The sequence below is a fragment of the Diorhabda sublineata genome, chromosome 10, assembly GCF_026230105.1.
Source record: "Diorhabda sublineata isolate icDioSubl1.1 chromosome 10, icDioSubl1.1, whole genome shotgun sequence".
Lineage (NCBI taxonomy): Eukaryota > Metazoa > Arthropoda > Insecta > Coleoptera > Chrysomelidae > Diorhabda > Diorhabda sublineata.
Genome location: NC_079483.1, coordinates 18,420,347 through 18,445,527, shown reverse-complemented (window position 1 = coordinate 18,445,527; position 25,181 = coordinate 18,420,347). Strand labels below are relative to the sequence as shown.

General features: G+C 36.9%; 1 protein-coding gene across 6 annotated transcripts in view; it reads left to right on the top strand.

Annotated features, from left to right (window-relative positions):
• The window catches only part of LOC130449915 (cell adhesion molecule Dscam2), a 193,948-nt gene that overhangs the window by 77,032 nt on the left and 91,735 nt on the right, over nucleotides 1-25,181 (top strand). For 3 of the 6 annotated variants that reach the window (XM_056787998.1, XM_056787997.1, XM_056788000.1), the window contains exons 3-4: nucleotides 2,266-2,389; nucleotides 9,474-9,603. In XM_056787998.1, coding sequence (XP_056643976.1) covers nucleotides 2,266-2,389; nucleotides 9,474-9,603 — 254 coding nt within the window. Of the gene's footprint in view, nucleotides 1-2,265; nucleotides 2,390-9,473; nucleotides 9,604-14,428; nucleotides 14,559-25,181 lie in introns of all 6 variants that reach the window. The other 3 variants (XM_056787995.1, XM_056787996.1, XM_056788001.1) reach the window with 2 other exon arrangements.

Sequence of the window (25,181 nt, the reverse complement as noted above, 5' to 3'; positions counted from 1 at the left end):
CGGGAAGGCGGCCAGTTTCTGTGTCAGTCCCCGAAAATATCGATGCATTCCATGAAATGATTTTATCAGACCTTCGAATTGGATTAAAACGGATAAAACGTCTATTTGGACATGAGAAAATTGCTGCAAAACGGATCCCCAAATTGTTTGAATGTTGACCAAAAGCGTGCAAGGGTAGAAGAAGCATTGCGTTCGATCTGGACTCGATTTGATACTTCTTAAAGTATTGTTACTATGGATGAGACTTGGGTACATTTCTACGATCCATAAACAAAGCAACAATCCATGGAATGGCGACACTCTGGGTCTCCAAGACCTAAGAAGTTTCGTGTCCAAAAATCTGCCGGAAAAGTTCTTGCTTCAGTTTTTTGGAATTGTCATGGAGTAATCATGATTAATTTTTTGGATAATGATAGAACAATAACTGGAGATTATTATTCGGAAAAAATTAAAGAAAAAAGGCGCGAAAATCTATCCAAAAGTGTTTTGATTTTGCAGGACAACGCCCCTGCACAAAAATCTCATGTTGCCATACAAACAATTCGTGATTTAGGGTTCGAATTACTAGAACACCCCCCTTATTCCCCAGATTTGGCTCCGTCCGACTATCATCTCTTTCCTCAACTGAAAAAAAGTTTAAAAGGTCGTAAATTTTCTTCCAACGAGGAGGTAATAGAAGCTGTTAAGGTCTAGTTTGCAAAGCAAGAAGAAATATTTTTTTCGAAAGCTCTAGAGACGTTGCAGGTTCTCTGTAAGAGTAATAAAACATTTTTTTCAAAATTTCAATATAGGAGATGTCCAAAACATGCCAATTTTTTATAGAAATGTCTTTTAACGTTACTAAACATCTCAAACTTAACTGATCTAATCCCAAGTGTGATTAATCCTTTTAAGTCATCTAAATTGAGTAGTTCAGTTTTTTATACAGTATTTCTGACAAAAACAAGTCTAATGGCGTCAGATCAGGAAATCCTGCAGGTCATTCCATCGATCCGCGCCTTTCCTATCTACCGATTTGGAAAAATTTGGTAATGGGGCAGTTCTCCATCTGCTGAAATCATATTATATTCAAAAAAACTTGGGATATAAGTTCGTTACAGTTGGCACGACATTATATTGGAATATTGATTTCCATCAATGATGTGATTTCCAAAAATCCATGCCGAAATATCAACTTCTTGAGGATATCGCGAATTTACTTTTTTTTCCATAAGGATTCTCGTTTTTGACGATTAACACGACAGTGGCGCCAGTCCTGTAAACAAGCCAGCGTTGGCCTGGCCCTTGGTCCCTTTTATTCGGGTTTGCGCACGTTTAAAGTTAAAAAATAACGAAATCGCGATATAGTCTGTTGAAAAAGAAACAACTTTGGATACGCTTAAGCCATAGACAATCTATTATTAAATCTTCCTCTCTTTTACATTCTTGTGATGCAGATATCTTCTTAAATACTTATTAATAACTAGACCGAGCAATTTACGAATTTTCTTCCTATATCTTTGGTAAGTTCTATCTTTTTCTTCTGCCATTAGGCTGTGTACATTCTTTTATGTCCCTCGGCAAAGACACCAACTTTTTCTCCACCCCCCGTTTACTATCTATTAGCTTTCCTTCATTTCTGGCTATTTCTCTGATCTATTTGTTATATTTTTTCAAATTAACCGCAAAATGAGCTCGTTAACAGATTTATATTAATGCTACGTCGAGGGCAAGAGTTACCTATCCCCAAATTTATATAAATTATTATTTTCATGTACTCGTTTTATCCAGAACCTATAGGGCATAAGCCCCCTTCATTTTCCTCGACGTCCAAAATTTTTTCCTACGACGCCAAGGAAAGACAAGGATTCGCGCTAATGTGTCCAGCGCAAGCTTTGCCCATACCAAAATTCAGGTAAATTACTTGTTTTCTTGTTTCCGGTTTAGAACCCATCGGATATAAAGCGCCCTCGTTTTCTAACGATGCAACCAGTATTTCTTACACTAGAAGTATCGGACAAGGTTTCGGTTTATTGTGCTTAGCGCAAGGGTATCCTTCGCCTACTTTCAGGTAAGTCGCCAATCGCAAAAACGAATTCACTCCCAATTTTTATAACAGAACCGATCGGGTATACCCCACCTAGACTTCCGCCCAAATCCAAACTAGATGCCGTCATCGGTAAGGTGCAACAAGATTTAGTTCTGCCTTGCGACGCCCAAGGCAGCCCTATTCCCAAATTTAGGTCAGTAAATTACGTTTAACTTGTATCGCAATTTTTTCATTAGAACCTATCGGTTCTAAGGCACCCGCTTTTTCATCCGAGTCGAAGATTTTCACGTTGGAAAGGCCGATCGGGAAAAATTTGGCTTTGCTCTGTCCGGCGCAGGCTTTACCGGCACCTTCGTTCAAGTAAGTTCTCCTCCATTTCAATACAATCCGAAAACTTCAAAATATGTCTTTTAGTCTGTCAATTGGTAAAGTATTTATATTCTTTTTGATAATCCAAATTTGGGTGTCCTATTTTCATTCAGGTTCATTATTCTTTCATAAAAAAAAAGACAAAATCGACCCACCTCTTCGGTATAGAGAAAAATTCGAACTATTAAATCGATCAGCACCAAAGCAAATATACCAAAGGTCCATAGAGACTTCAATAGACAAACGGTTTCGAGATATAAACACTCCAAGTTGTCTACACTAAACCATTAGATGTTTCGAGTCATTGGACTGAGCTGCTGAGATCAGCACCAAAGCATCTTTGGAAACAATCACTATTTCTATAATCTATGGTGTAGCTGTAGATCGGAGACCTGCAGAAACTCGTCAGAGATTCAAAATTAACCAACCTGATCAAGCTCATGGACACTGGAGGCTTGTATTTTTATGTTTTTGATTTATACAAGTTTGTATTGAAGAAATGGTGACTTATGGAAGAACTTCGTGGGTTGTTCAAGAAGAAATTTGTTTGGTTCGTATCCATATCTCGTCTAGACAATCTGACTTCGTTATATTATAACCAGGAAGTGACAGAATGACTATGAAGGAGACATATCTCAACCAATACCTAGTTGGAACAGCAATAAATCTTGATTTTAATCCCATTGACAAATTTAACAACTAGAAGTTAGTTCCCAGAAAACGTCCAGGATAAAAAATTGGCTTTTGTTCAGTTTATGAAACGAAATTTTTCATTATAAAAAGGGTTAAATTCCCAAACGAACTCATATAAGGTGTGTCGATTTTATTACGCGTTAATGTGTATGATTTTTTTTTAAATTTTATTATTATCAGAACCCATAGGTTCCAAAGCACCGAGTTTTTCATCGGATTCGAAAGGTTCGATTTTCATTAGACGAGAAGGTCATAGTTTCGGATTACTTTGCCAAGCTCAGGGATTGCCTACTCCAAATTTTAGGTACAACATTGATTACATCTACCAGCAAAATATTTGTGATTACTTTGAGTCGGATTAATTCCCTTCGATCAATCATTTGAAATATTCCAAAAGCCAGATGACAAATTCAGATGTTGTGTTGATTCTGGACACATATATTTTTTTTTTAATTAATATCTTTACCTCCTCGGTTGTTTCAATAAAAACTACTATGGGTCCAAGATGCATTCAACAACCGTTGTTTTCGACAATTCAGAATCGTAATAAGATGTAGTTTTATTGGATATACCCTGTATAATATGTCACCCTACGTCCACCAATCATAAAACCAGAGAGTAATGTCTTTTTGACGCCAATTTTGAGCTTTCCTTTCCATTATTATTATTATTTTCCTTTAACACTTTATCCCAAATCAGGTAACATGTTTATTGTTGTTACTAGCTTTCGAATAAATGTTTCTCGTAGAACCAATTGGATCAAAAGCGCCGACGTTTCCTTCCGAATCAAAAAGTTCAACTTTTATCAAAAAATTAGGAACCAGTTTCGGATTATTATGCCAAGCGCAAGGTTTACCCACGCCGTCATTCAGGTAGGTTCTATGTTTTACCTCTAAAGTACCAACTCCTTCGGTAGCTGTAACGTCGTTAAACACAAAGATCAAAGCTTTAGTCTTTGTACCAAGCACTAGGTTTGTCCCAGTAGATATCCGAATAGATTTATTGTTTACGACTTGTATATAGAACCAATTGGTTGCCAAACACCAAAGTTCAATCATCTGGTCTTTGGTGCTAAGCACAAGGTTTACCTACGCCGACATTCAGATATATCGTCACTAGATAAGTCGTGTTACTGGCAAATAGATGGCGCTGCCTTTGTCAAATCCATTTTGGTATTTGTAAATGTTAATTTATCATTTCTTCTTGATGAAAAACTGTACAAGCTCAGCAATAATTTCAAAAGTGTTATTCGGAACCATTTGCTGAATTTAATCTTGGTCGTACAGATTATGGTGAACGTTCTGTCAGTCTAATTGAGGTGGACGCTACAGAAAACATCAAAGAAGTCCACAAATTGGTTTTATCTAATCGTAAATTGAAATTGCGTGAGATAGTTGCAGCCCTAAAGATATCAGGAAGCGGTTTGTTGAGAAATCTTCGGTCAAAATGGATGCCGCGATCTGAGTGGACCGCATCCGGTGAACCACGTCCGAAGTGTCCAAAGGCGTTCCCTGATCTCAAAAAGATGCCCGTCGTAAGAAATTCAGGTCAAATGAAGAAGCAATTACTGAAACTGACAAATTCTTCTATAAGCACGGCATCGAGAAGTTGGAGAAGCGTTGGAATGATAGTATTGGTCTTGAAGGAGTTTACATCGATGAATGAAATAGTTAGTGACACGACTTATTTAGTGATATGTTTTAATTGGTTTGAATACACGGCAGTTTTCTTTTATACACAGAACCAGTTGGTTCCAAAGCACCGACGTTTTCTTCCGAAGCGAAAAGCTCGACATTTGTTAAACAGAAAGATCAAAGTTTTGGTCTTCTGTGCCAAGCTCAAGGTTTGCCCGCGCCAACATTCAGGTACGGACAATAAGTATAATTCTAATTTAAGATATTTTCACTTACATTAGAACCTGTAACCGGCGTTGCTCCAAAAGTCAAAGATATCGATGTGGCAAGTTTAAAGAAAGAAATTCCTTTGAACACAGTCGTTCCTCTAATTTGTACGGTACAAGGGTATCCGTCTCCAACTTTCAGGTAAAAGTAGTTTGCATGATAATCTTATTCAATATAACGTTTTTCTAAACAATCCGTTCCATTCGAATTTCAAGAACCGACCGGAAAAATATCCCCCAAAGTACCTGGTCAAAAATACGAAGGTGGAAAAATTTACGTTTATTCCCAAAATACTACGTCGGTGTTGACTTGCGAAGTGGTCGGTTACCCCGTTCCGTTATTCAGGTAAATATTCCATATAAAAAAATCACGTTTCGTTAATTTTCAGAACCGACGAATAATATTCCACCAAAAGTTATCGATAACAAGGTGCGGTTTACGTTGATCATTGCGACAAACAACAATGACGTATTCCTTATGTGTCCTGTGGTAGCCTATCCGGTCCCGATGTTCAGGTATTCCATTTCTACACGTTGCACGTTCACTTCTTCTATATAAACAATACCTTTTTTACATATTACTATGATTAACGATTGTTAATTGTTAATTAATACTTACAATATACTATACGAGATCTGTCTATTAAATAACGTGCCCGAGCGCCTAGAGGGCGCCCTAGATGGGTGGGTTAAAAAACGAATAGAGCGTTGGGTATCTAGATATCTTGTCTATGCACCTCCCAAAACACATTTCCGTCACTATTATAATATTTGTGCAGTAGCGGTTTGAAACGAACGTGTTTTTTCCTCGTGCCGAAAACCATGTGTAACAATCTCAAATTTCTCGTTAAATTGGATAAAAACTCGGACCTAATGCTATAAATTGTTGCAAGAGTTCTATGGGGACATTTCTCTATCTTGTGCGCGTGTTTTTGAGTTGTGTAAGCGCTTTAGTGAAGGCCGAGAGAGCACTGAAGATGGCCAGCACCAAGATCGCCATGTGGATGTTTCAACTTAGGAAACATTCTCGTTAAATTGAAAAAAAACTCGGGCCTAATCCTATAAATTGTTGCAAAAGGCCTATGGGGACATTTCTCTATATCGTGCGCGTGTTTTTGAGTTGTGTAAGCGCTTTAGTGAAGGCCGAGAGAGCACTGAAGATGGCCAGCACCAAGGTCGCCATGTGGATGTTTCAACTTAGGAAACATTCTCGTTAAATTGAAAAAAAACTCGGGCCTAATCCTATAAATTGTTGCAAAAGGCCTATGGGGACATTTCTCTATATCGTGCGCGTGTTTTTGAGTTGTGTAAGCGCTTTAGTGAAGGCCGAGAGAGCACTGAAGATGGCCAGCACCAAGATCGCCATGTGGATGTTTCAACTTAGGAAACATTCTCGTTAAATTGAAAAAAACTCGGACCTAATCCTATAAATTGTTGCAAAAGGCCTATGGGGACATTTCTCTATCTTGTGCGCGTATTTTAAAGTGGTGTAACCGCTTTAGTAAGGGCCCAGAGAGCACTGAGGGTAGCCAGCACCAAGATCGCCATGTGGATGTTTCAACTCAGGAAACAGTGACCAAAATCAACTAAATTGTGCAATGACCACCAAAAGCTCTAACGTCAAGGGGGCTGATCAAATTTTCTTGAAAGGTTAGAAAAAAGAGACCCGATTTGAGTCGATAGAAACGGTAAAAAAAACGACAGAGCTCCTAAAGGTCCTCACCAAAGAAGACTTCTAGCACTACTTCGATCAATGGTTATGTTAGAAGTCTTCTTCTACTTCAATGTCACTTGGGGGTCTTAGTCTCTTCAAGGATACCATTCCAATGTCTCGGAATAAAGGGTCTACCTTTATTCGTGCCAGTTGTACACCCCCAATCTCCACTGCTACGATATTCGATTCGCCAAAATCTTTTTGTCCGACGCTTCCATCTCTCACCTTCACGCTAGGGATCGTTGGAACGTGAGCACTAAGTTTTCATCATCTTCTTAACGTCCAATACCAAGTGTTTGAAATAATTGATGTCAAATCAAGGCTGTTTCGTTGATCTTTAAGCTTCTTCTTCGATTTCTAGCAGTGGAATGCTTTGCTTTAATGCCGCTGTTACTACATGACAGGTAAATGCCAGTCTGCGTTGCGATTCCTTTTGTTTTTGGGCGCCAGGCCGTTCAGAACGATTTCTTCAATTCAAAGTATGGAAGCGACAAGTCGAAACTTTATTTGAAGCCCGTTGAGACTTGTCGCTGACGATTGCATAAAAATTTGTGCTACTTAAATGAAATCATTTGTTCGAATTCAAACTATCTAATAGTTCCAGCTTCTTCATCAATTTTATGAAACGGGAATTGTTCATTATTTCTATTTTGTTTCTAGAACCAACTAATAATGTACCTCCAAAGAAAGTAGGTGCCGAATTTGGAGGTTGGAGAGTTGTCAACGTTAAGATTACGTCGATAGCGTGGTTGACTTGTCAGGTTACTGGCTACCCCGTGCCTCGATTTTTGTAAGTGCCACATTTTTTTTTTTTGTTATTATCTTTGGATGCTCTCAATTTCATGAGGTTTCTTAAAGTTGTAATGATCTTGATTAAGCTCTAACTTTTACCTGTTCCTTCACTTCTGTTTATGAGCTTTAAGATTTCAGGCATTACGAAACTCTAGAATTTATCGAACCAACTGGTTTGTTGTTAAGTTTTTCGCATCAAAATTATAATAAGGGAACTTTTAAAAACCAAGCATTCTAACCAAACCCATCCATAAATACCATCCCTAACTCTAGGTGGCTAAATGGGGTCAGTCAAGCCCTTCACCTTCAATCCAAGTTCAGGTCTCGGTTGTAAAACTGAGAAGGAAGTTGCATCGAACTGAGTTACTGAGGTTACAAGTGGGAATAATCTATGGGAAGCGTCTTAGTACTTAACGGGGTACCCTAATCTATCACCACCGTTGAATATAACACGTTCAATTTTTTTAGAACCCACCAATAATGTTCCTCCGAAGAAAATTGGCTCAGAAATCGGGTTTCTAATTAAAGTAAAATCGGATTCAGTAGCGTGGTTAACTTGCCAAGTTTCAGGATTTCCTGTACCAAGATTTTCGTAAGTTTTAAATCGTAGTTCCTCAAAATTTATTTATACATTTGGAAGATCGAGTTCTCGGTGGTGAATGCTGAATACCCGTTTCGATAATCGAGTTGTCGTCTTCAGAGACTGAAGGTGTTATTGTACGAGTCGGTGTAGTGACAGTGTGTTCAGTTCGAATATCGCCAACGGTTCCACAAATTCCGACTTAGTTGTGGGTTTTTACTATACTTTGATAAATGTTTTTTCAACCTAACAAATATTTACCTTTTCGTCTAATGTCAACAATACTAGATATATTGGAATGATTATTGTAAATATGCGACGGGTACCCTCTATACAAATAATATATTTTTTTCTTTTTATATTAAACTTCTAGAACCCACAAATAATGTTTCGCCGAAGAAAGTAGGCGCAGAAATTGGATTTTTGATAGTTAACGTTAGATCTGGTTCCGTGGCATGGTTGAGTTGTCAAGTTTCGGGATTTCCCGTACCGAGATTTTTGTAAGTGGCCACTACGAATGAAAAAAAATCATGTTTTTTACACTACTAGTACACCAACACTTCTTCATTCCGGATTGTATTTGCATTAGCAACTGGAATAAATAGTTCGGTATTCCCCTATAAGTGTTTGGCGTTATTTAATCGCAATAAGGTCCAATTTTATCGCCATTTCGAAATATAAACGAATATAGTTCAACAACAATCCACTAGAGGCGAAACAGTAGGTTTTTCGGGGTAATAATAACGGGAACCAACCTCGTAGTTAAGCGATTCTATATGTCCCTTAGACACTTGAAGTTACATTAACTTTTCGAATTACTTTTCCTTATTTTTATATTGATATGACGTGACGACCGTAAATATAATTAATTATAGCTTTTTGTATACAGTAGGATTAGTATTTAAGAGGGCATGTACACGCATAGTGTGTTCTTAATAGTCTTGACATCCAATAGTAATCAGATTATTATTTAAAACACTTTATTTATTTATATTTTTTGTTTGATAAATAGATTTTGTGACAAAAATGGCATACTTCTGTTTCCGGTTCTACCTTTTTTTCTGGTAAAAATGAATTTAATGCATCTCCAGTTTTGTTTTCGCCATTTCCTAATTCTTCAATATTTCTTTTGATATGGAAAGTATTTCGAAATGATCACAAATAGTTTGTATGCCACCAAAAATAGTTTTTCTTCGATTTTTCAATTTCAACACTTTTTGTTTCTTATGCTGATCCAATTAAAAGTTCTTAGAGAAAATATTAGCTCGTGTCTACTATTTATACTTCCCGATTTTCCTGTACAACCCAATTTATATATGATTTTAGATTGGTACTAGTGTCTGTGAAATAATTTTGAAAGTCCCGTGGTTTACTAGATATCATCTACTATTTCCAGAACCGACAAGTAACGTTCCCCCAAAGAAAATCGGGAAAAATTTCGTTGGTTGGGAGGAAATTTTCATATTACGAAATGGCACTGCCTGGTTAACTTGCCAAGTAACAGGATATCCGGTACCACGTTATCAGTAAGTGTTCAATTTAATTGTTGAATAAAAAAGTATTTAATCCACTTTTGGGCACTTGAAACGTACGGTTATTAAAAGTCTCCAAGGAAGCTAGACATTGTTTTGATGTGAGTGTGTTGATGCGAATAAGATACCAAAAATTTCCTAACCAATACCAAAAATCAAATCTATGGAATCACATTTTCGTGATGATAAATTTCAACCTCCCAGTGTCATGCTTGGTGTCAAGAAATTGGTTATTGATAAGAGGGATGATTTACATTCACCTGTAGCAGAATTTGAGAAGCCAGGTGAATCTAGAAGGATCCCAGAATTAATTGACGTCGCTCCAGTAAATAAGGATGATAAAATAAGTGTTTATAAGGATAATATACTAAAATTTCCCGTAGAATTGTCAGGATAGCTTCTACTGAGAAGGTACTAATTCCAAGACCTACAGAATTACACTCATTTGATGATAAACGGCCCAACTCAATTTCCTAGAGTGCTGGCGGGCTCGATTCGGTTACTTTGAAAGGACTCTAGGTATCATCAAGGAGACCATATATGTATTTTGATATTGGAAAGTTTTAAAATTTCCAAATTCTCCATAAAAGATGAAAGGCAAACGTGGACGAACTAGGTTTATACCAAATCATATACAGGATGTTTTGAAATTAGATACCCTTATTTTTAAGGAAACTCTTGGATATTTATCTTGAACTTCTGTAGATTGTAGTGTTCGGGACCTGTTGGCGTGTCTTGGTAGCTGTTTCCACAGGTTCCACTTTTCTAGAGAAAAGAGTCTCGAAAAATTGACGTCCATGAGCCACGTCTGCTTGTCGAGTAGGTCATACAAATACACCTCTAGTAGACCAGGGCATTTACGAAATTACATGACAAAATTAATAGTAGAAAAAAAACAACGCCAACGTGTTCTAGGGGTCAAATGAAAGTTATGTGCATAAAATTCGACATTTTTTGACTATGCGCTATTTTTTTAAACAATAAAAACAACAAAAAATCGGTACAAATTTTGTTTTTTGCGTTTTGCGCTGAACTTATACAAAAGTCGACTTTGTTATTATGGGCAATCTTGTAGAGAAATGAAAAATCTTCAAAATAAGCTTTTATAAATTAAATTTCGATAATTTGTTGCTTAGATAATTTAACCGAAAGGAGGAAATTTTCTAATTTTTCAAATTGTTTATAATTAAACTGAAAACCGAGATTTTTCAAAGGGCCATTTTTGCTCAACGGCTGGTCCTATCATCATTGGGAAAGTCGCGTTGTAAAGAAGAAGAATTGAACTAAAAATCCCTCATTTCAGTTTTTTGAATTTTTTTTGACTTCAAAAAAGTGATAAAAAAAAACATTTTTTTAAATTCATTGCGGCTTTTAACTTACTGTTATCTGTTATACCTAAATGGATATCGTCAAAAATATCTGTGTTAGAAGTTTGCAATGAAGTTGAGAAAATTTTGCAATACTACGTTCCACACATCAGAACAACATATTGATAGTCGACAATCGCGAATTTTTAGAGATGTTCAAGATCTTGGAAAATTAAACAATTTTTTTGAAAGTTACGATCCTTTTCCCGAGATTGATTGTGTGATGTCTATTTATTCTGGTATTGCGGGTGATAATACTATTAATTGCCACAAAGCGTTATTGGTTCACAGTATTAGGGTAGAAATAAAAATATTTTTATAAACAACATACACAAAAAATGGAGTATTTTTAAACTTTTTCTATGAAACCTATAAATGCGTTCAAGTAAAGCATTAAAATACGAAATATTTCCCCATAAAATTAAGTATTTTCACCTAGAATGAAAATTCAGGAATTGGATACCTATTTAGGAGGACGCCAATCCAGGGAATCGTGGAGATTTATAGATAATGTTAGATCTGGCAGAAAAGAAAATATCCCAATAGGCACCATATCACCAAATAAATGGCAAGACTATTACCGCTCATTACTCAGAGAACAGAGATCTGAATATAGTAACATGCCGGCTGAAGACATACGGATTACAGGTGAACCAATAAAAATCAACGTAGAAAAAACAAAGAAAGCTATAACACTACTTAAAAATGGGCGCGCTCCTGGTCCAGAGGGAATACCTGCAGAATTAATAAAAGCAGGAACAAATAGGCTGTTTAATATCCTAACAGAAATTATCAATAGACATCTAAATGGAGAACCAATACCGCAAACGTGGAAAGAAGGATGGATCACGTCCATATACAAGAAAGGAAATAAGGAAGACTGCAATAATTATAGGGGCATTACAGTGACTAGTACGCTCAGTAGGTTATACGGAAAAATAATAAAGGAGATCATTTGTGAAGAATATCACCCATACGAATCCGAGGAACAAAACGGCTTCAGAGCAGGTCGATCGACGATAGATAGTATTTTCTGTCTATCACAAATAATCGAAAAGAGAACCGTAAGATCACAAGAAGTGCACCTACTATTGGTAGACTTGAAGAAAGCGTATGACACAGTACCTGTCTCAAAATTATGGGAGGTTCTGGAAAGAACGAGCATAAATACCACTCTAATAAAGGCTATAAAAGAACTATACAGAGACACAACAGCAAAAATAAAAATAGGTAACAAGGTGACAGACGGCTTCAAAACAACCAAAGGCTTGCGACAAGGGTGTTGTTTATCCCCAACTCTGTTCAACATATACATAGATGAAGCCCTAAGAGTTTGGAAAAAAAAAATGTAAAGGAATGGGACTAACTATTGGGGAGAGCACCTTGTATACACTGCACTATGCCGATGACCAGGTAGTGGTAGCACAGGAAAAAGAAGATCTGGAGTACATGTCTAGAAAACTTATAGAAGAATACCAAAAGTGGGGTCTACAGGTTAACACGGAGAAGACACAATACATATGTATAGGATCAGAAGATTCACCTGGGAATTTAGATCTAGAGGGAAAAATAATTAAAAACTGTAAGGAATGCATATACCTAGGTGTAAAACTAACAACAACAGGACGAAACGAGGAAACAATTAGGGACAGAATAACCAAAGGAAGAAAAGTAATAAGAGCCCTGAACTCAGTGCTGTGGCAAAAGAATATTAGACCAGAAACAAAAAAGAGAATATACAACGCCATTTTACAACCAATAATTACATATAGCTCCGAGGTTTGGCAACTTACAGAAAAGCAAAAAAATAACTTAAATGCAGTGGAAATGGATTTCTGGAGGAGAGCAGCAAGAATATCTAGAACGGAACATATAAGAAACGAGGAAATAAGAAGACAATTGAAAGTAGAAAGAACTTTAGTAGAAGATATAGAAAAGAAACAGTTGATTTGGTACGGACACGTTAAGAGAATGGGAAGAGAACGACTACCAAGAATAATATTAGAATGGACCCCCAAAGAAAAAAGAAAGAGGGGAAGACCACCTAGAACATGGCTACAAGGAATCACTAGAGCAATGTCCGAAAGGAACCTAGCAGTCGACGACTGGCAAGATAGACAGGCCTGGAGATTAGGAACCAAAAGGCGTATAACGCTATAAAAGGGGATATATATATATGAAAATTCAGTATGAATAACTGTTTATTCAGTTAATAAATAAATCTTACAAAATATTGCAAAATTCAATTATCAATTTTAGCAAAAAACTAATGTAGCAGCTAATATTAGCTGATATTTCAAGCTCCCCCCTACAAAATGACGCAAAAAACATTCCTTAATATTGAAAAACAAAGCCGCAGTGAATTTAAAACAAAATGGGTATTACGATATTTTTATAAAATGTTTAAAAAACAATAAATTGTTCATGATTTTTTTTACCCCCTTTTTGAAGTAAAAAAAAATTCAAAAGGACCATCCGGTGAGCAAAAATGGCCCTTTGAAAAAGGGCCTCCTATAGTTTAATTGTTAAAAAACTATTAGGACCACAGGGCCCATCTGTACAACATCGATTAAGTACATCGAGATCTCGGTTTTCGGCGAATAAGAAACTTTTATTTTTAAAATTAAAACAAATTATAAACAATTTGAAAAATTAGAAAATTTCCTCCTTTCGGTTAAATTATCTAAGCAACAAATTATCGAAATTTAATTTATAAAAGCTTATTTTAAAGATTTTTCATTTCTCTACAATATTGCCCATAATAACAAAGCCGAGTTTTGCGTAAGTTCAGCGCAAAACGCAAAAAACAAAATTTGAACCGATTTTTTGGTATTTTTATTGTTTAAAAAAATGACGCATAGTCAAAAAATGTCGAATTTTATGCACATAACTTTTATTTAACCCCTAGAACACGATAGCATTGTTTTTTCTACTATTAAATTTGTCCTCAAAAGCCTTTTTTTTTTTCGAGGTGCTCTGGCCTATTGGTGAAATTTATACATGACAGCTAATCGAAACAAGCGTTATTAATATGATGATTACCTTATAGAATTCGAATTTGTTGTAAAATTTGTTAACAAAATTGATACGATTACATACAAGTTGATAATATTTTGCCAGTTCCAACATGAGGTTATAGTAAACTCCGGGCTAATACGGTAGACCAAATTTGTAGTAGTTGTGCTGAATAAACTCCCTCAACTGTTTTATCTTCAAAAAGCACTAGATAAAAATAAATATGAAATAAAATGTAGTGATAAAACTTTGCGCTTTATTGGTGAGTTTACAAACACCCTGTATTTGTGGATTTCCCCGTTTATTTTGAAATCTAACGAAATTTGCTTCGAAACATTCCAATTTTCCCGGATTCCAGAAACATATCAAAGAACACCTATCTTAACAATCAAATAACTGTTGTTATTTGGATCTTATTAGTAATTTTTTTTGTATAGAACCCACGAATAATGTTCCTCCCAAACGAGACGGCGAAAAATTCGAAGGGTGGAAAGTACTACTCATACCGAAAACGAGTACCGCCTGGTTGACCTGTCAAATAACTGGTTATCCAGTCCCGAAATATTTGTAAGTGATATATCTTATATCAATGAATTGTAAACCAGATAAAAAACCTGTAAACCCCATAAATTATAATTATTTGAAAAAAGTTTACATACGAGGGTCGTACTGGAAATTCACTAAAATATAAAATGCGTAGGAAAGAAAATTGCCAGAAAATATCAAAAACTCACATTGTAAACATCAATATTTCTAAGTAATCTTCAGTTTAATGAGACCATATTGTACGGGAGCAGTTCGATAAATACTTATAAGAATAATCTTCTATCATGTAAATATATTCTCGAAGTGCTATTGTCGCTAAATCGGACTCGTTGTTTTGTTTTGATCGGATGTGGAAACGAAATGAAAAATCTTGTCCTTCGAAGACGGTTTATAGGCAATCCGAAGGAGGTTCCGTCGTAAAAAGATGATTCGCGAGGTGTGGTCTACATCCCCTGCCTCAATCTACGCTCTGGCCACGGCCAAATTGGGCTACGAACAGCTGCCTTGTCCATCCTGTCCCATATTTGGTTTATAAGGACCATCTACATTTTTTTATTAAAAGATTTTGCGTCTTTACATTCTTTAATTATTGTTGCGGTTAAATTATATGAACTGCGGTACAATTTATTACTTCTTCTGCCATTTTAAGCGATCGGGATCTCCCCGATTACTTTTTGTGCCCAAATTTAAGAGAAAAGGCTTGATGTGAATCAATTTCTGACGATAGGGGCTATGCCAGGGACAAACGCTTATTTAAACGAATTTTTTTGGCTTGTTAAAAGGAGATTGTGTTGAAAACCAAAACATTTATCACGCCGAAGTAAATTTTTCATGGAAAAATCACTAATACCTCAACCCGACTTCCTAATGAGTGATAAATAAGATTGAAATTGACAATGAAGAAGATGAATGATACGTATGATCAATTACAGCTTTTTATGAAAGTTTTTCTATTTTATTTTCACTTAGTTTCGGATCTTTTACAAATTCTATACTGAAATTATCATTTTAACAAGACGATTCAAAAGTTTTTCCAACGAAAAGAAGCATGGGCCACTTCCAACATTTAGAAAACGTTATCGTCGATTCCATAGCACGAAAAATATAATTACAGAGCCAACTAACAATGTCCCTCCAAAAAAAGACGGATTAGATGGGTTCACTGGTTGGAAAGATGTTATCGTTGGCGAAAATAAAACTTCCTGGTTAACTTGTCAGGTATCTGGCTATCCCGTCCCTAGATATTTGTAAGTATATGTTTGTTTCGTTTCCTGTCGATGGTTTTTTTTTGAATTTACAAATTTCAAGACCTCATTTTCATTCTAATCCAACAATTTATACAAACTTTCCAATCATTACTTTGCGTACGTCTTGTGGATCGTGGATTCCCAAACTATTTTCGACAAGACATTTTTTTGCGAATCGGCTAATACCTGGTACAAAGTACTTACTTATTATTTCTACCAATCTAGCAAAAGTCCTTTCCATATTGATGTTTCAGCCTTACATCTTCGCTTTTGTTCAGTTTCAAAATGTTTATGGCCCGAAAGACTTGTTGGGCTCTAACTCCTTGTACGAACTCGTGCACTATTGTGGACTTGTTGGGCTCTAACTCATTGTACAAACTTGTGGACTTGTTGGGCTCTAACTCATTGTACGAACTTGTGCATTATTGTGGACTTGTTGGGCTCTAACTCATTGTACAAAATTGTGCACTATTGTGGACTTGTTGGGCTCTAACTCATTGTACGAACTTGTGCACTATTATAGACTTGTTGGGCTCTAACTCATTGTACGAACTCGTGCACTATTGTGGACTTGTTGGGCTCTAACTCATTGTACGAACTTGTGCACTATTATAGACTTGTTGGGCTCTAACCCATTGTACGAACTTTTGCACTATTATAGACTTGTTGGGCTCTAACTCATTGTACAAAATTGTGCACTATTGTGGACTTGTTGGGCTCTAACTCATTGTACGAACTTGTGCACTATTATAGACTTGTTGGGCTCTAACTCATTGTACGAACTTGTGCACTATTATAGACTTGTTGGGCTCTAACTCATTGTACGAACTCGTGCACTATTGTGGACTTGTTGGGCTCTAACTCATTGTACGAACTTGTGCACTATTATAGACTTGTTGGGCTCTAACCCATTGTACGAACTTTTGCACTATTATAGACTTGTTGGGCTCTAACTCATTGTACAAAATTGTGCACTATTGTGGACTTGTTGAGCTCTAACTCATTGTACGAACTCGTGCACTATTATAGACTTGTTGGGCTCTAACCCATTGTACGAACTTTTGCACTATTATAGACTTGTTGGGCTCTAACTCATTGTACAAAATTGTGCACTATTGTGGACTTGTTGGGCTCTAACTCATTGTACGAACTTGTGCACTATTATAGACTTGTTGGGCTCTAACTCATTGTACGAACTCGTGCACTATTGTGGACTTGTTGGGCTCTAACTCATTGTACGAACTTGTGCACTATTATAGACTTGTTGGGCTCTAACTCATTGTACGAACTTGTGCACTATTATAGACTTGTTGGGCTCTAACTCATTGTACGAACTCGTGCACTATTGTGGACTTGTTGGGCTCTAACTCATTGTACGAACTTGTGCACTATTATAGACTTGTTGGGCTCTAACCCATTGTACGAACTTTTGCACTATTATAGACTTGTTGGGCTCTAACTCATTGTACAAAATTGTGCACTATTGTGGACTTGTTGAGCTCTAACTCATTGTACGAACTCGTGCACTATTATAGACTTGTTGGGCTCTAACCCATTGTACGAACTTTTGCACTATTATAGACTTGTTGGGCTCTAACTCATTGTACAAAATTGTGCACTATTGTGGACTTGTTGGGCTCTAACTCATTGTACAAAATTGTGCACTATTGTGGACTTGTTGGGCTCTAACTCATTGTACAAAATTGTGCACTATTGTGGACTTGTTGGGCTCTAACTCATTGTACGAACTTGTGCACTATTTTGGACTTGTTGGGCTCTAACTCATTGTACAAAATTGTGCACTATTGTGGACTTGTTGAGCTCTAACTCATTGTACGAACTCGTGCACTATTGTGGACTTGTTGGGCTCTAACTCATTGTACGAACTTGTGCACTATTTTGGACTTGTTGGGCTCTAACTCATTGTACGAACTTGTGCACTATTTTGGACTTGTTGGGCTCTAACTCATTGTACAAAATTGTGCACTATTGTGGACTTGTTGGGCTCTAACTCATTGTACGAACTTTTGCACTATTATAGACTTGTTGGGCTCTAACCCATTGTACGAACTTGTGCACTATTTTGGACTTGTTGGGCTCTAACTCATTGTACAAAATTGTGCACTATTGTGGACTTGTTGAGCTCTAACTCATTGTACGAACTCGTGCATTATTGTGGACTTGTTGGGCTCTAACCCATTGTACGAACTTTTGCACTATTATAGACTTGTTGGGCTCTAACTCATTGTACGAACTCGTGCACTATTGTGGACTTGTTGGGCTCTAACTCATTGTACAAAATTGTGCACTATTGTGGACTTGTTGAGCTCTAACTCATTGTACGAACTCGTGCACTATTGTGGACTTGTTGGGCTCTAACTCATTGTACAAAATTGTGCACTATTATAGACTTGTTGGGCTCTAACTCATTGTACGAACTTTTGCACTATTATAGACTTGTTGGGCTCTAACTCATTGTACGAACTCGTGCACTATTGTGGACTTGTTGGGCTCTAACTCATTGTACAAACTTGTGGACTTGTTGGGCTCTAACTCATTGTACGAACTTGTGCATTATTGTGGACTTGTTGGGCTCTAACCCATTGTACGAACTTTTGCACTATTATAGACTTGTTGGGCTCTAACTCATTGTACAAAATTGTGCACTATTATAGACTTGTTGGGCTCTAACCCATTGTACGAACTTTTGCACTATTATAGACTTGTTGGGCTCTAACTCATTGTACGAACTCGTGCACTATTGTGGACTTGTTGGGCTCTAACTCATTGTACAAACTTGTGGACTTGTTGGGCTCTAACTCATTGTACGAACTTGTGCACTATTGTGGACTTGTTGGGCTCTAACTCATTGTACGAACTTGTGCACTATTATGGATTTTTTGAGCTTGTTGAGCTCCAGTACAAAACTAAATACTACTTTTGAGATCCTACTACATGTTTTGAATACTTTCTCTGTTTCAAAAATATTCTTTGAAATTTATAACCAAAGTTATTATACAAGTTTTGAAATATGGCAACAATGATGCGAATATGTCAAATCTGACGTTGCCATCATAAAGTTTGACATTTTTAATGGTGAACGTACCGAGAACGTGTTGTCAGAAATGGAATTAAATCGCGTACATTCTTGTGGGATGATTTTCTATGACGTGTATTAAAACAACAACAGTGTGAACCATCTCGGGACACCGTGCTCCGATTTCAAGACGTCTTTGAAGGAAACTGCACCTCAATTGAAGGTATGGAACTTTCGAGAGTAGCTTAATCCAACAAAAGTTGTTCGCTCACGAAGCACTTCGAAGCAAACGGCAAAACGGCAAAATCCGAATGGTATACAAGCATTTGTTTGCAAATCGTGTTCGAAACCAATCGCAGAAGACCACGACAATACGAGTTCTTACACATCAGTTCAAAGACGTTTTCAATAAAATAAGGGCGAATTTATAAGCCAATCTATAGTAGATCATCATCACCACATCCCGAACGTCCATGAGACAAGTCGACGATCCCTTGAATCTTCCTTGAGCGATCTTAGAGACAAAAAGTCTGAGGAAGCCTTCTGCGCAGAAGGAGTTGTGTTTTACGGTTTCAAAGCTCCACCTATTGATTGTTTGTAAGGTTTCCTGGGCTATGCGTGAACAGATGTTGTCTTCTTCTTTGATAGTAGACCACAGCGATTGTTTAGAAGCATTGACTTCAGCTAATTGGTCAACAAATCTTGCGCTACTTGCAGTACCAGGCGGCAATCTTCTATTAGAGTTCATAGTCGTAGTACCACTATTCCAACATTCATATAATAATAATTAAAGTACCCAAAATGATATTAACTTTGCTTGTATAGAACCGACAAATAACGTACCTCCTAAAAAAGATGGAGAAAAATTTACGGGTTGGAAGGATGTATTGGTACCGAAAAATAAAACAGCCTGGATAACCTGTCAAGTTTCGGGTTACCCGGTACCCAGATTTATGTAAGTACCGATTGTATAAATAACAAATTCCAGGAAGTAAACGGTTGTTTATGCAATTAATGTAACGTCGAATCAATTTTCGATATTTTCAGACCCTTCCAATAATATTCCGCCAAAGTTGATTGGAGAAAAAACTTTGGGAAAAATATTATCGCATTCCCAAAAAACCGACATCGGTATATTATGCCCAGTAGTCGGTTCGCCCTACCCAAAATTCAAGTAAGTTGTAAAATATCTCACAATTTATACAAATCTACAATTTCATTCACATCGTGAACCAACGGTACTATTGGTACTCAATTGAACGGTTGGGGTATGTTTCCCTTAGTGCATTGCTCGCCAAAAAGCTTCAATTCGTTCTTCTTGAGACAGAAACTCTCGTTTATGGTACTCGATCGTACCCAACAACCAATGATCCTTAACAACTCGGATTTTATGAAACTTGCATCTATTGAATTCAGCCTCATCTATTTTCCCTCTCGCTCTGCGAATTCAGGTACCGCTGCGTTATGACTTCTCTACAGTAACGGGGTACAAATCAGCTCTACTCTCCTCTTGCTCATACGAGTTCTCATTGGCGAAATGGACGCTGCACATGTTTCCCATCGATTCCCATCTTCTTGGGATCATTTTTTTGGTTTCAAACGACCTCTTCCATTAAGTTTTAAACGACTAATTTTTGACTGAGTATGAATCAAAAATGATTACCAATCAATTCCGAATTTTAGATTAGAACCCAAACCACAGGTTCCGCATTTCACTATGTATGATTACAAGTTCTTTATTTTCTTCTTCTTCTTCTTCATCGTACGTTAGGACTTAGTCATGTGTTTGCATCAATGGTTGCCCAGCTGCAGCTGGGATGATGAAGACTTTGCAATCTTTGCCAACCCGTTATCTGACATTCTGTTCACGTGGTCTCTCCATTCCCTTTCCCTGCCTATGATTGCGTTGGGTGGGTGCTTTCATAGCCGGTCCCAAGCCCGGATAAAAGCGGAGGGTTCCAAGTGAGAAAAAGATTCGTAGGGTTTCTTTTGCGGTTGGGATTTTTTATGTTTGGCCCTGCAGATGTTTCCGCAATGTTGTATTAAGTATTTAGAATCCCTACCTTATCTTATACACCCTGTTCGAGAGGTATCATCTATCAAATTCTTCTTTTTTTACTGGTAAATATCGAGAAAATTATGAACAAATTTCATAAAATGGAATTCAATACTTCCTTTGGTATTATAGTTTAAGGAAAGTGCATTAAAATTTTTATTTAGAGCCTACGAGTAACGTATCTCCAAAAAGTGCCGGTAAAAAAATTGAAGGAAGCATCGTTCAAGATTTTCCTTCTGGATGTGACGCTATAATAACTTGCGACGTTTCCGGTTACCCTGTCCCGCGATATAGGTAATTTAAATTAATTAAATTAGTTTATTTTTTTTTCATAAATTTAGAACCGACTGGACAAACTGCGCCTAAACTATCCGGAGACGGTCTTACTAAACAAATCGGGAAAAGCGACTTGGATATTGCATTATTATGCGATGCTCAAGCTTTTCCTACACCGAGAAAAAGGTAGTTTCAAAATAAAAAATAATAATAATGTATAAATATTTCGATGACGCCCAAATTTTATCATCCCTTTGATGTTTCCCATGTGCTGACTTATGAAGAAAGTTTTTTCGAATTATTTATCAGTCCATAAAACTTTCAATATTAAAAAGCACGTTTCGCAGTACAACTTTTATTTTTTTGAATTTCGAAAAAGGCTGGGACAACTTTACCTCAGTGTTTTGTAAGAACTTTTCAGAAAGATCATTTTGGATATTTTTTCGATCAGTTGTGTTTGAAAATTTCTACCAAATCAACATATCGAATATGAAAGGACTAAAAATGTAGTTGTCTATGCTAAAAACGTTCTACAGGACTTGTCATGTCATAATTTATGTAGCAAAAGTTTTCGGAAAAAATTAGTTGCCTTAAAATCCAGTTATACACATTTTTCGTTTCAAATTTTCGTGTCATTTCAATTTTTGTCAAGTTTTTCTTGGACGGGTTACTCATATAAGCATCTCGCACGGTGCGACCATCGTTTTTGGTGCCCATGGTCATGGCACGTGCTAGTGAGTGGCGAGAACTCAGTTCGTTGGGAAATGTCGTCGTCGAAGAAGAATAAATATTCAACGCGAGATGGAAATGTGTTTTTCTCTTGGGCCAATTCAAGACGCAAGTTGCCTGCAGCGCCAAAATCGGCTATAAGTGTCGCTGCACGCTGAATGCGACTATCACGCATGGAGCTGCTGCACGATGTCAGTCGCACCGTGCGAGATGTATATATGTGTAACTCGCCCAAGTTATACAGCATTTTCGATCATTTATAGAAAAATAAGTGGATGTGAACAAGGAATACCATATTTGAACCTTGGTGGAATGTGCCAAAGACAAATTATATATATATAGGCTTGTATTTATGTATATAGGTCTATAATCTAGTAACTTCCCTTGCGTTCTTTGGATCCCTCGCTTTTTCTTTCCAGCTCTGTATGTTTTTCTCTCTAAGGTCTTCTTCTACTACTTCCCTCCATCGTTTTTTTTGGTCTATTTCGTTTCCTCTTGCCCTCTGGTTTGTTCCATGTAACTGTGATTTATCCATTGCAACCTTCTGATTGGCGCATCATTGAAAAGTGTATTTCATGGTTTGATCTTCTCTCAAATCCTGACTCTGTCTGCTTTTCTCCTTCCTTAGTATTTCCCACTTTATGTTTCTTTTTATTCGTCATTATCCAAGTCTCACAGGGTGGGTCTCAACGTTATCTTGAACATTCGAATTTTCGATGTTAATATCGTTGTAAGGTTGCTTGCAGGTTTTAGTTTGGTGTGCCGATCCAAAACAACCATTACACATCCTTATGTCGAGCATGTGAAGGGTGAGGCGTTAGAAGGTACAAAGGGATGTCTTCCGAAATTGGTTGATTTTCTTAATACGCATTACCCCAATGACGAAATCATTTTTGTTTGGTCGGATCTAGCCTCTTTAGATTGGTTAGAAACACTCGACATGCCGTTTGTATTGAAAGAAGGTAATCCCCCAAATGTTCCCCGAAATTTTTGGCGACATTGAGTAGAAAAGTATATTTTGAAACAATAGTTGTTTCGATTCAAATAATACTTCCCTAGGACCCCTTTGTCAAGGTACAGTATATTGCATGATTTTCTTATATACCTATAATCAAGAAATCGACGACCCCTTTGGTATTAGCTCCAAATATAGCAAGGGTACTCCATCCAGGTACGATTCATAACATTTATTATCATTTATTTATAGAGCCCACTGGATCGGTAGGACCACAATTGAATTCGAGGACTATCAACATAAAAATTGTTGAATCGGGTAACTCGGCCGTAGCACTTTGTCCGGCGCAATCGTACCCCGTACCATATTATAGGTATAACGCCTTTTTGATACATAATTGTGACTTCATTATATTTTTCGCCTAATTATCTAGTCACATTGTGTAGTTTTAAATTGTGGAATTGTGGAATTCAAATGCTCCTTCGCTATTTTTGGAATTATTTCATTTGTTGCTTTATTTGTCCCAACGAAAAATCGAAAAGTCGCTTCGTTTTTCCGCTCGGGTAAATTCATAAATACGAAAAGCTGATTTACTTATTTTTTTTTTTTTAGTTTTGATTGCCGAAAAAAATGTCAAACTGATGTGATATTGGAAAGCAATTACCGCACTAATAAATAGTGTTTTCATTTAATATTTCCCAAGCATTTATTATTTTTTTTACACTCTTTGGGTTTTTACTTTTTCTGTGACTGAAAATTTCACAATACTTTTTTTAAAACTTTCAAATCGATCTAGAATCGGTCTATCTTGTGTTTCAGGTTCAAAATTAGTTAAGTTTTGTTCCCGTGGAGGATGAGTTTTTGTTCTTGAAACTATTCCCTCTAGCTAAGAGCTTACAGCCGACGAAACTTTTCTTTGGATCAGATTTTGAATTATATTCTGCGGAAGACTGTCCGGTTCCTGCACCAGTATGACCCTAAGCTCTCTAGTACGTCTATTTATCTCACCCCAAAAGTGTTTTATGGGGTTTAAATCTGGATTACGAGCTGGCCAAACAAATTGCGTGGTTTGAACCTCGTCGATAAACTAACCGAACAATATGGGGCGCCGTACATTATCGCTGGCGTCGTCTCCAAGAATAACCATGAATGGTACAACATCAAAAGATATGCCTCCCTATACCATAACTGATCCTCCAGCAAATGGAAGTCGTTTCTTTGGATTAGAAATGTTGGGAGTGATGTATTATAAAGAATTCGTTTCAAGAGAGTATTTTATGAAAAATTGGATCAGTCGGCACTTTCTTACACCTTTATGTAAGACAGAATCGAGTTTCATCTGGAAACAATACGTGACTTCACTTCGATGTTTATGGGAAAGAGACGGTCCAGTAGCTCTAGCTCGAGAAGATAATACAGCAGCGTGAAGTGGCTTCCTAAATGTCCATTCACGTTTTTCACTTCAATTCAGATGATTTCGAAGTGAAACTACAATGACCTTTTGGTTTCTCAACGCACTAGAAACCAGAAATCGGTCATCTCTAACTGTTGTAGTTCTGCCTCGTCTTGAACAAGGTCTCCGCGTTTATGCAAGCTACGAATTAGGAAATATGGTAGAACCGAACAAAAAACAAAAAAAAAAACACATTTGTAAAGGTTATTCCCGATCGTTTTAGGTTTGTTTCATTTTATTCCAAAAAAGTATAGAGCTGAGAATGGACCTTCAAGAGAAAATTGAAAAACGCATCCAAATATCCGAATAGGGTATCAAAGTTTCCATCTTATCCCGGGATATCCTTGGGATCAATAACTTTAGCATGTATGAGGATGGTATCAGAAGTATTTCGCTCAAAATTTATCTTTTCATAATAAGAATCGACAAGCTTCTCAAACTGCCGATATTACCTCTTCATTCTTGGAAAATCTCTCGGACCATCGAGCCATTTTTTCAAAGTATAGCTACAGAATATAATATGAGGGGGCTTGATCTGGCGAATAGGGGGCATGAGGTAGCAATTCAAAGTTTAATTCATCAATTTTGGCCATTGCAATAACGGATGTATGAACTGGTGCATTGTCTTGATGAAACAACACTTTCTTCTTAGCCAAATGTTGCCGTTTTTTGCTTGATTTCTTCGCTAAAACGTTGCAATAAGTTCGCATAATACTCGCCGTTGATAGTTTTTTCTTTTCCAAGATAGTCACTGAAAATTATCCCAAAAAACCGACGCCATGACCTGGAACGGTCTTTCTTTGTAGCCGGTTTTCTCTTTTCAGTCCATTGATTTAATTGTCCTTTTGTTTCGGATGTGTAGTGATGGACCTGATAATTTTGGCCCTATTT